This window comes from Papaver somniferum, chromosome 9, assembly GCF_003573695.1.
Source record: "Papaver somniferum cultivar HN1 chromosome 9, ASM357369v1, whole genome shotgun sequence".
Taxonomy (NCBI): Eukaryota; Viridiplantae; Streptophyta; class Magnoliopsida; order Ranunculales; family Papaveraceae; genus Papaver; species Papaver somniferum.
In genome coordinates this window covers 128041917-128054663 of record NC_039366.1, presented here as the reverse complement: position 1 = coordinate 128054663, position 12747 = coordinate 128041917, and the positions used below count along the sequence as shown (strand labels likewise).

Below are 12747 nucleotides of genomic sequence, written 5' to 3'. Positions count from 1 at the left end.
ACGACTTCTAGCTGTAATAACACATCATCTCCAGACAACTCCTTTGGCTTCGACTTTTTTTCGGCTTTCCCATCAAATAAATGTTTGCGCCTGTCTCTCCAAGCATGAGTTTGAGGCAAAAAACGTCGATGACCCATGTAACATATCTTCCGTACACTCTTCAACCACATCGAACGTGTATCTTTATTACAAACAGCACAAGCTAAATACCCATGAGTACTCCATCCAGATAAGTTTCCATATGCAGGAAAATCATTGATCTCCATAACAACGCAGCATGAAGCTGAAATACTTCCTTTGAATCTGCATCAAAAGTCTGCACACCAATTTCCCATAACTCTTTTAATTCATCTATCAGCGGCCTCAGATAAACGTCGATATCATTTCCGGGACTGTTAGGTCCTGGTATTAGTAGAGTCAAAAATATAAAGGGCTCTTTCATGCATCTCCAAGGTGGAAAATTATATGGAACAACAATTACAAGCCAAATACTGTGTGGTTTTCCATTGAGGTCATTAGATGGAATAAACCCATCGCTTGCAATGCCAAGACGGACATTACATGCATCTTTGGCAAACCAATTATGTTTCTCATCGAGCTCTTGCCAAATTTTAGAATCAGCTGGATGCCTAAACACATTTTTCTCCGCTTTCTGTATTTTTTCCAATATTTCATATCTTTAGCGATCATCCTTGACATGAACAATCTCTGCAGCCTTGGCTTGAGTGGAAAATAACGCAGTACTTTCTGAGGTATCTTCTTTCCTTTTCCCTCGACGACTTTATACCTTGGCTCATTACACTTTGGAAACATTTCAAGATTCTCATTTTCATTCCAAAAAAGTGCACAATCGTATCTGCATGCATGAATTACTGTATAACCAAGTCCAAGGTTCCTCAATAATTTCTTAGCCTCATAGTAGGTGTTTGGAAGTGTCTCACCTTCAGGCAATGCCGCTTTAATCAAATCAAGGATCATCTGGAATGATTTGTTATTCATGTGATTCATTATCTTGATATGCATCAACCTTATAACAAACTCTAACTTCGAAAAGTTCTTGCAGTTAGGATACAAAGGCTTGCAGGCATCCTTCAAGAGACTATCAAACATATCTATGTTTTCACAACTGTTTTGTGTACCTGAACTTTCATTGTTGTTTGCTCTGGCACACACATCTTCAAGAAGTTCACTAACCCCATCAGTTGTATAACCTTGTGTTTCTTCTTCATCAACACCGTCATCATCAGAGACAGTTTCATAATCTTCGCCATGGTGTATCCATAGTGTATAATTCCTGTGTATGCCAAAATCTTGCAAGTGATCTTCAACCACCTGGATGGGCTCCAAATGACTATTTTTGTATCGGGCACACGGGCAACGAGTCCTTCCCATGCTATCTGTGTGATCTCGAAAAATCTTGATAAATTCTCTAACACCTCTTTTATATGCAGGATGCAACCTAGATTTCCCTTGCATCCAACTCTTATCCATATTGTAGCATTTAAATTCCTGGAAAATCAAACTAATTAGACTCGGTACTCTAATATAGGAAAAAAATGGAAAATAAGAACGGTGTAAGCTGCCAGCAAATTGGTTGTTATTGAATGATATGTATTGAAAATCCATATAAGCTTAACACATTACAAAAGGTTTCATTGAACCACACCCATGAGAAAATAAGAAAATAAAATAGATGGTTGCCAACAGCATTACCAGATTATAATGGTTCAACTTCAAAAGTAAATGGTTCTCCTTTGCTATTTGAAACAAAATTTGAATAAAATTAAAAACATAATCTAAACTCCCAGGCAGATTGTGCCTTAGCGCAGTACATGACCTTAGACACTGCAAAAAAATATTCACATTGATATCCTTATCCACCTAATGTAACAACATTTTCATATTTTAAGCACATATACAAGTGTTAAATTCATACAATCAAGTCATAATATGGGTCCGGTGAGAGTACTATTACCCAAACTTCACATAACATGAATTACCTAGATTATATCGTACCTAGTCCTTCTATAGGTTACAACATAAACCATGAAGATTTCAGTTTTCAGGGTTGTATCCTGCACCAATAAGACACTCTTCGGCAACATAAATCACACAATCCCGCCGCACCCACTAGTTTCAAACAAACTGATTGTAAATTTAGCATTGCAACCACTAGTTTTCTGTCTACAGAAACACAAATAACCTTACAATCATCTCAACTAAGAATATCAAATCCTATTAACAACAATTGTCTCAAGATTTGGTAGAAATTAAATTGATTCAGAAAATATAGTACAAGTGTATATAAGAACATAGCATCTGCAACATTGCTTCAGGAAGTTGCACAGGCGGAACAAACAAAAAGAGACAACATTTTCTAGCTATATATTTGCCTCAAACAGATTAGCCTGGAAACACTTACTCGAGCCAAACGTGATATTCTCCCTTTCCAACTTCGTCTTCAACTACGCTAGATTCACCTGAAAAACTAGGAAAATATATGGTTAGCCTACTCCACTAAAATTTACGTAACAATACAGTTTCGTACAATTTATTCATACTTGCAAAATAATTTGGCTTGATAACGAGAACATATTCCCAGTATGCAAATTCCGCAGATAGTTGAGTCAACAAGTTGTGATAACTAATAAAGAATGCAACATATACTTTGAAACTACTTAATCTGCTGCAAGGAAAGCAAAAATGTTCTAAATATTTCTTTTATTTTAACATTAGGCAACCAATCAGACACTTAACCTTAAGCCATAGGTAATCAGCCAATCCAGACTTTTAAAAAAAAAAAAAAAAAAAAGATGCACATGTAATTGTTTGAGAAGAAAATTTAGTTACCATAATCTTTTATTATTTCATCTTGTTCAGATTCCTCTCTCCGAATACATGCATCTCTTATAATTTGATTTAGTGTTTCACTCATGGTTGTCTCTTTTTGGATGATTAGAATTGAACCCTAATTTTCTCATTCATCATGAGAGTCCAAGAGCAAAAAGTATTCTCTTTAATGAACACAGTTGATGGAATCAAAGAGTGGGGAAGTGGAAATCGTGTTTGAAACCAGTTGCTCATCATGCGGAGACTTGGTCGATTTTCCATCCACTACTTTGTTAACTCCTTCAACTGATTGCACGACTTGCTCACGTTCCATCGTGTGTATGAACACACGTGCCGTAGACCGCCAGACCAAAACCCTAGTTAATATCCCCACAAGTGACACGATTGATGCCTCGTGAACGTGGAGTCTGCAGGGCAGACGTGTATTTAGTCAGTTGCTGACTTCATGGGACGATGAGTCCATGTATTTGCTGAGTTGAACATGATTCTGAAAAATGTTCTGAAGCTCATGAATTGAACGTGTCCGTTGAGACAGAGGTGTAATTCTCACGTTGAGGTGAGAAAGTATTGCTCATTCAATGAATTGTTGAATATTGATAGTTGAACCAATATTCCTTGGTTTGAGCAAATATTGCTCATCTGAGCAAGTGTTTCTCGTCTGATGAATTATTGGTAGAGTGAGAAAAATAAAACATTAATTAATATACCGGTAGTTGAACCGAGCATAATTGTATATGGGGAAAAACGATTTGCTGGTTTTTAAGGAATTGAGGAGACGACCGTACGGGGGAGGATCCTCGAACCGAGCAAAATGTTAAACCTCACACAGATGCACCGCTGCAAAGGGGGGTGCTTTAGATTCGAGAGATCAATCTGTAGTATTCCGGCCTAAATCAAGACAATGACCGTTCCAGAGTAAATACGGTCACAAGAGAGGATGGGTTGATCTGTAGGAGGGAAGCTGAGAAATGTGTGGAATCAATGGTAATCAAAGATTGTGGGTGTGTGAATTCTGAATATGATAAGCTCTGAGTGATTGAAATTGCTCAATTGAGACTAGTTCCTCAATTGATGAGTTGATGATCACGTGTTGTCAGTTTGACGTGAGATTGATGATACTGATGATGTCGATCATGATTCAGAGACTTATTTATATTGCAGGAATTATAGACACCATGATTCCATGAAGTGTGACATTTGATGGAATCAAGGAGTGGGGAAGTGGAGATCGTGTTTGAAACCAGTTGCTCAACATGTGGAGACTTGGTCGATTTTCCACCCACTACCTCGTGAATTCCTTCAACTGATTGCACGACTTGCTCACATTCCATCGTGTGTTTGAACACACGTGCCGTAGACCGCCAGACCAAAAACCCTAAGTGATATCCCCCCAAGTGACACGATTGACGTCTCGTGGTTTGTTAGTCAATTGATGACTACGTGGTTTGATGGGACGATGAGTCCATGTAGTCGTTGAGTTGAACATGATGTTCTGAAACTCATGAATTGAACATGTCATGAGACAGAGGTATAGTTCTTACGATGAAGTGAGCAAGTATTGCTCATTCGATGGATCATTGAATATTGATTGTTGAACCAATATTGAGCAAATATTCCACATCTGAGCAAGTGCTGCTCATGTGATGAATTGTTGAATATTTGATCGTCTGAGCATGTGTTTCTCATCTGATGGATTACTGGCAGCGTACCAAAAAATATTAATTAGAATACTGGTCGTTGAACCGAGCATAATTAATAAAATTAATGACCATGAGGTCGTCATAAAATTATTAAGGTTAGAATCTGGAATGATGATCCTTGGATTCAGAAACCCTAATTTGATCAATTGATGATCAATTCATGGTTCGTCAGAATTTCAACCATGGGACTAAGGAGGGAGAGACTACATGGACCTTGGATCAACCATGTAGTGTCCATATGCTCACGTGAGCAAATACGAAGAACTCCTGAAGAGTTGACGATTTGTTGGTGAAAGAATGATTAAATGCTGGTTTAATCATTTATTCGAAAATGCTCGTCTGAGCCTTAGGTGAGAAAACCTAATTAATTATGACGAAGTGAGGGACCGACCATGGAGTCATGAAACGGCCCTGGGTTTTCCCGTGACCGCCTGACGATCACTTCATGAAAATTCAAAGTGTTTGGGAGAGTTTTGGACCTAATACGAGCAACTGTGCAAATTAGGTCAAAACTGTGAAAATTGATGGGACCGGCTTCCGTGAGCCAAAGAGCCAATCTTGGTCGGTCAAGATAGCATGCTCGTGTCCCCAAGGCGTCCGCGTCTCAGTCCTGAGAATTTTGATATTTTCTAGCGTGCAACTGAGCATCCATTCGAGAAAATATGCCAAAATTAGGGTTTCGACGAAACTGAGGAAAACACCATGAGATGATGAAAAATAATTATAAAATAAGGAATGAGGAGGCGTGGGACCGCCGTGGTCAAGGCATGGTCGTCCGGTCGTGACCACGGTCCCGTGGTGCCTTTTCCTTAATTTTATAATATTTTGATGATTTTATGAAAAATTCATGAATTTTGAGAAATTTGATGAATTTTGGGAGTTTCCATGAATTGAAGGAGTTTTCATGATTTCAAGGAAGCAAAAGATATTAAAATAATAAGACAAGGGGGTGTGGGACCGTGGAAGGCATGGCCGGCCGGCCAGGGCCTGGTCCCACAAGTTTCCCTAATTTTATAATGATTTTATGAAAAATTCATAAATATTGAGAAATTTGATGAATTTAGGGAGTTTCCATGAACTGAAGGAGTTTTCATGAGTTCAGGGAAGAAAAAAATATTAAAATAATAAAAACAAGGGCGTGAGGGACCGTGGAGGCATGGCCGGCCGGCTTGGGCCCGGTCCCACGAGTTTTCATAATTTTTTTAATATTTTTTAGGAATTTTTGATGATTTGAGGGAATTTTTCCTAATTTGAGAGAAATACCATGAAATCAAGGAATTTGATGAATTCAAGGAAAACTAATAATAAAATAATAAAACAAAAGGGCGTGTGGGACCGGCTAGGGCATGACCGGCCGGCCAAGGCCCGGTCCCATAAGTTTTCATAATTTATTTTATTTTATTATTATTTGATGATTTGTGCAAAATACCATGAAATCAAGGAGTTTTTTCATGAAATTAGAGAAATAATAATAAAATAATAAGGAATCGTGGGTGTGGGCCGGTTGGGACCAAGGCATGGCCGGTTAGCCAATGGTCACGCCCCACACTCCTTTCCTTAATTTATATTATTTTTTATGGATTTATGAAAGTACCATGAAACCGAGGAGTTTCCTCGAGACGAAGGAGATTTGATAAAATGAGAAGATTTTCATCAAATCATTGAAAATAATAAAAATGCATTAAAAATATAAAACTGGCATGGGATTGACCACGACACGGTCGGTGAGTCGTATGTCTGTGCTCCCAGTACCCTGGTCAATATTTTTAATTATTTATTATTTTCTTCTCTATTTTGCATAGGTTCATCGTTTCGTTGTATTTTTGAAATACTCGTTCGTGCGGTGACTGTTAGTGTATCATCCTTGAATACACCTTCACCATTTGAATCGGGATACTTAGAGGTAGCTCAGACGCCCGGTTGTTGATTATTTATTACTAATTATGGAATTCAGTGGAGAATAATTCACAAAACTGAGTAATAAGATGTTTATTATTAATTCATAGGATCAGCTGAGGATTCGACTACGAATTCAGAATAATAAAGTGAGCATTACCATTCCATGGGATCGTATATTCGACCATAGAATCAGAGTAATTGAGGTTTATCTATTACCATTTATGAGACCAGTTGTGGATTCGATCATGAAATCGGAGTAATGAGATAATATAGTTATTGCTATTCTATGAGATCAAGCTGTGGGTTCGATCATAGAATCAGAACAATTGTTATTGTCATTCCATGGGACCAGTCGTGGATTCGACCATAGAATAGGAGCGATTGTAATTAGGAATAATTAACTTTGTGGCTCTATACTAGCAGAGCAAGCTGTCTAGGAGCATTAATCTCCCTATATGATCTTGTCGGTAAGTCATATCCTTTATATTCAGGATAAACTCGTTGTTTGTTCCTGAAGACGTTATCGCTTTATACTAGCAGGGCAAGCTGTCTAGGAGCCATCCATCACGTGATGCTATATAGAAATAATCACTGAAAGTATTCAATATTCCTGAGATATGCCGTTGTCCGGTCGTGAGACTACATATCTACATGTACTCTGAGAGAAAGTACTCTCTGTCGAGAATTCGATGAGAGACTCGTGTCTCGATACTCACGTCCGATTGCTGAATCATAGTTTCATATAATTATGAGTTTACGAATTTAGCCTTTGTCGAAAATCCACCATCTACATTAAGTCCCCTGCTTACTGAGGAAAGATGTGTTCCTCAGTCAGCATTAAATGGTGATTTTCCGTCCATAAATAATAATACCAGTAATTGAACTTAGTCGTAAGTTGAGATGTTACCGGATTTAGAGAGCACGAGCAAACCACGACTTGATGAAGGATTCAATGTCATGATTGGAGCATCGTTTGATGAGCATAAATTGGTGTTGAACCGCTGGTTTGGATGACGAGTCTGTGGTCGGTTAGGATTTGCGGGTTGGGCCCAATAAGGAAATCCTTAGAAAATTAGGTTTTTGGAAATAAAATTGATATAAAAGGGATTAATCCTTTTTTTTATTATTATTATTTTACTCACACACGACCAACACCTTCATCACCTTCACGCCAGGGAAGGAGAGCTTTCCCGCCGGAGCCGCCAGCCGCCACTGCCGTCCGACCGAATTCCGGCCGCCGCATGTTAGGTAATTATTTTTTTCGTTTGCTGATGTTTATGATCCCCATGAGTTGTTCATGCTTTGATCATGATGAATTTATATACATGTGTGTATATTAGTATGAGTTTTATGCAAAAACCCTCGTTTTTGAAAACGTATGTTCGTTCGATCGTTAGTTTTACAAACTAACTATAATCCCTGATTTAGGAGAGATTTTTTTTTAGTATATGAACCTAGGTTCAGTGATAAAACTTATTTTATGAGTTTTCATGTGTACCAAGGTTTTATCATAAAAGAAGTGAATTTTCATGATATTGGAAAAATCCTTCGTTTTAAAGACAAATAATGATGACACGAAGGAAAATATGTATGATGAACTTGTGTCCAGTGATAAAATTTTGCTTATGAGCTTTCATGTAAATACAAAACTTTATCATATGTATGAGATGTGAGCTTTCACAATATTTTTTGAAATAAACCTTCGTTTTAAAGACAAATAACGACGATACGAAGGAATTTTTTTTTATATATGTATATGAAACCGTGACATATATTGTGCAAAATATGATGATATATTTTATTTTAATGAGTTTGTTTTCATTAAATAAAATCCTTGAGAGTTTATGTATGCAAGTTGCATTAATTGCTGCTTTTCAAAAAATCTGAAACGTGGGTTTTGAGGAACCTTCGAAGATAGAAAATATATTTATGATGAAATATTTTATTGTTTTAAACTTCATAGGTCAGTTGTGTGAATGTTCACATTATGAAAATTGTGTCCGTGATTTCATGAAAAATCAGTTTCGGAAATTAAAATAAAGTTTCGTTCGTTTTTGCAGTTTTCAAAGAGACGAACGATTTTGAGGTGTTAACTCTAGTATTACTATCACCATTGTTAGTGGAAGTATAAAAGGTAAGAGTTAAGTGTTACCATTTTTTGCTGATGTTGGTTTGTTTACATGGTAGTAATCTTTGATCTTCCGGTTCCAGAAAATGTCGACCAACAGTAACAGCAATTACGATTACTGGTATTCCTTTTCTTCCTCTGGCTCTTCTGATGAGGATTCCGACGCTCCTGTAGGGAAATCGAAGGCTAGGGGTTACCCAGAAAGGGGCGAAGCCTAATGTTCCTTTGGCGAAGCGAAGAGTCTCTTTTGCTGAACTCGAAAAGAAAAGAGCTGAAGACAAAAAGGAGGATGCCCGTCAACGTGGAAAAGATCGCACCCGGCGTCAGAGACAGAGGGTTGAGGAGAAGCGTCAATTCTTGGATGGGGTGCTTCTTCTGATTCTGATGCTGATGCTTCTGAAGGAGAGATCACATGGGAACCATCCGAGCGTTACATTAAGCCTGATCGATATGAAAGAGAGCATCGGAGGACGATGAAGAAAATTGAAGCTGAAGCTGCAGCAGAAGATAATTCGGATTCAGATGATGATGTTATCTTCCGTCCACCGGACTTCACCAATGATCCTGATAGTGACTCTGAAGAAGATGATTCCGAGAAGGACAGTGACGATGAAGCTGACAATTCGGATGAGTCCGACGAGTAGTTTTACTTCCATCTTCTTGTAGATGGTAGAGCATTCCCTTTTTAGTCTTCATAGTAGATATCTTTCTTTTGACTGTTTAAACGACTTTACTTCAATTAGACTTTTCTTCTGAATGATGAACATTTTGTTAACGTCGATTTCTTCTAATCCATGACATGGACCAATGCCCATATATCCAAATTCATCATGACTTGTCGATTTTCATGAGAAGTACATAACACACACGAAATTCATGACGTGTACAAGGCCGTGGCCTATCCTTTGACCCGTGATGTTCAGTCCCCAGTGTGTTATTTTCCTCCGTGTCTCGGTATCGATCTTTGAAGTAGGGTTTCAGTGAAACTCGTAACTGAGTTGACTACATATATATATATCGCTTGACATATATATTTCTTCCATTCCTGAGTCAGTTTCATCGTGCAGAGAAGTTTTGATCCTACCTCTTGCCGTCATGTCGAGCAATAGCATTTCTTCTCAAGATGATCTTCAGTCGAAGCGTGAAATCAGCGTCTATCTCAGTAAGTTGTACACTTCTTCTTCTTTCCTTTCTTGTCTCTGTTCGATTGTTGATCACAAGAAATGATTTGTCGTAGGACTGTAAGAAGAATGCTACTCCTCATAATGCAAGGCCTAAGCGGACTGTTAGAGCTCCTGCCCGGTATGGATCGGCTCGTGCTGAAGCTGGATCGTCTGTAAGTAAACCTATGACTCTTGAGATTGTACTGAGTCCCGGGATTAACACTCTTCATTTCATCATAGGCGGATGTCCGTGTCGTCGTCGACGCTAGACGAAGAAAGAGTGGAAAGTCCGTGACCGTGGTTGAGGTTGAGGAAAGCAGTAACCAGGCATGTGAAGATTCTGCAGGATCCGTGGAGACGGAGACGGTGTCCATGCTCGTGAATACCCAACCGCTGGACTTTTATTCGAAGCCCCATTGATTAATACCTTCCCAGACAATGAAATGGTCGGCGGATTCGTGGTTCCCAAATGTCATGTATCTCTGTACACCAAGATCTGGAAGAAGTATGGTCACATTTCCACCACAGAAGTGTGGAAAGGTTTTCTTCCAACCCTTTTAACCACGGTAGCGGGGTTATTGCCGATCATCGAGGAAATGAATCAGATGCACTTGCGAGACGTCAAAAACCATGAGCTGCACCAATGGGATGAAATGATCTCGAATTGTGAGATATTGCGATTCAATGTAAGCTGGCTCCGTCGTCTTGAGATAATCAAGGTTCATAAGGCAGCAGAGGCTGCTGATGCAATTTCCATGAATGCAGCTTTACTGGATGAGGAGAGGATACTGGCTCTGGAGTCGCAAGGGTTGAGAAAGCGTCGAAGACTTGAAGGCAAAGACCAAGATTTTTCAGAAGAAGCTTGACGAGGCTTCTTACAGGGATTATCCGTTGCTGGATGGTTTGCTCTGAGTGAGCATTTGTGTTGTTTTTTGAGTAAATCTGAGTTTCTAGTTAGGTGAAACAGTTGATCATGGTATGAACGAATTTTGCTCATTTTGAAATGTTTAATGAACAAAGGAGCATTCGCATGCTCTTTGGAGGAATGAAATTACATTTTTGAAAATGCTTGAAATGATGAAGAGGTAGTTTGTTTCATGGATCAGGCATAATAAGCTTTGAGCCATTTTCCATTGATGATGTTTCCTTCCTTTCCTCCATTGATTGCTAAAATTTTGTAGTATCCGCTAGACACTGCTTTGATAACAACATATGGCCCTTCCCATTTAGGAGAGAACTTAGGAGCGGACATGTCTTGTTGAATGTGCTTTGCCGTCTTTAATACCAAATCTCCTACTTGAAATGTTCGAGGTCTTACCATTTTGTTGTAGGCTCTGGAGATCTCTGTTTGTAGCTTCCACATATTTTTCCACCTTGGTTCTCCTTGATTCCAGCATCTAGCTCAGCGATTCTTGATCTGGAGATTTCGGCCTCATCCCATTGTACACCACTGGATGCTGCAATCCTGGCTGAGGGAACTTTGATTTCTGCTGGAAGTATGGCGTCGGCTCCATAGACAAGGGAATATGGCGAAGTACCGATCGAGCTCCTTGGTGCAGTTCTGTAAGCCCATAGAGCCATGGGTAATTGCTCATGCCATGATCGAGGATTGTCATGAATCGTCCGACTGATAATCCTGACCAAAGTCGTTGGTACTTTCTGCTTGACCATTTCCTTGTGGATAGTAAGGCGTGGAGAAGATTTGTTTGATCCCATATTTATTGAGCAGCTTCTCAACATCTTGATTGGCAAAAGGAGTTCCGTTATCTGTGATGATATGCTTAGGAACTCCGAATCTGCATATTATGTGCTCTTTGATGAAGGCGGCAATCGTAACTCCAGTGGTGCTTCGAAGAGGAATAGCTTCGACCCACTTGGTGAAGTACTCTGTCGCAGTGATGATGTATTCATGTTGTTTTGAAGATGCTGGATTGATCTTCCCAATGATATCTAGTCCCCAGCTGTAGAAACCACGACTATTCACAGAATTCAACGGGAGACAAGGAGTGTGGATGAGATTACCATGGGTTTGGCATTGGTGACACCTCTGAACGTGTGCGGATGCATCATCTTCCATGGTTGGCCAATAATATTTCTCATGAATTTGAAGAAATAGTTTCCTCTTTCCTTGATGTTCTCCATCATGTACTTCCTTCAGGATTGTAGGGATTTCATGTTCGGCTAAGCACCTCAGTAAATTTCCACCAAAGCTTTTGCGGTATAAGATCCCATCGAGATAGACGAATCTCTTAGCTTTCTGAATGAGTTTGACTGCTTGCTTCTTTTCCAGTGGTAGTTCGTTGTCCCGGAGGTATTTGATGTAAGGCTCCCTCCAGTCCCCAGTGTGGTGGACCGTCAAAACCTCCAAGTGATGAGGAGGTGTTTGGCAATCAGGACAAGATCCTTGTAAAGCTCTTGACTGAGTCTCCATGGATGGAGTAGTACCCCATTCTTTGAAGCTTTCTGTAAAGTGTTACCACTAACGTTTGCCCACAGACTTCCTCATGTATGCGTTGAGCTGTTCTTCCGCTTCGTCGCTCCCAAGACATCGTGATAGAGATCCATCAGGGTTTCGATAGTATAGCCCTCCATGAAGCAAGAAGTAGTTCTTCAATTCCTTGAGGCTGACTTGGCCTTCTGAAATAGAGCTGCTCAATTCATGAATGATGGGTGCTCGCCAATCGTTCGCTGGAATGTCTTCGATCTGAGTGAGCCAAGTTGATGATACCGTACGCCTCAGTGATCGTTTTCTGTGCTCCTTCGAATTGCAGCTTGGAGGCGAGAGTTTCTAGGCAATCAGCATGCCTAGTTAGTCCGTCCAGTATGGACGATCGTTGCGTCAGCAAAATAGGTCAACAGTCGCTGAGCTTCGGTTCTGAATGGAGCAAGTGTGATTTCTTTGAGAGAATACGTTCCATTCATCTGGTTGACCAATAATTTTGAATCTCCCCTTATCTCGAGGTGTGTTGCTCCTGCTTGCTTGGCCAAGGATAATCCTAATAGGAAG

General features: G+C 39.6%; 1 protein-coding gene across 1 annotated transcript; it reads right to left on the bottom strand.

Moving 5' to 3' along the window:
- Positions 1–202: 202 nt before the first annotated feature.
- On the bottom strand, positions 203–1491 carry LOC113312578. The gene is made up of 2 exons (XM_026561323.1): positions 745–1491; positions 203–652 (listed from the first exon to the last, which is right to left on the bottom strand). Exons 1-2 carry the CDS (start codon positions 1489–1491, stop codon positions 203–205), a joined length of 1197 nt encoding a protein of 398 aa, XP_026417108.1.
- Between the last annotated feature and the right edge of the window lie 11256 nt (positions 1492–12747).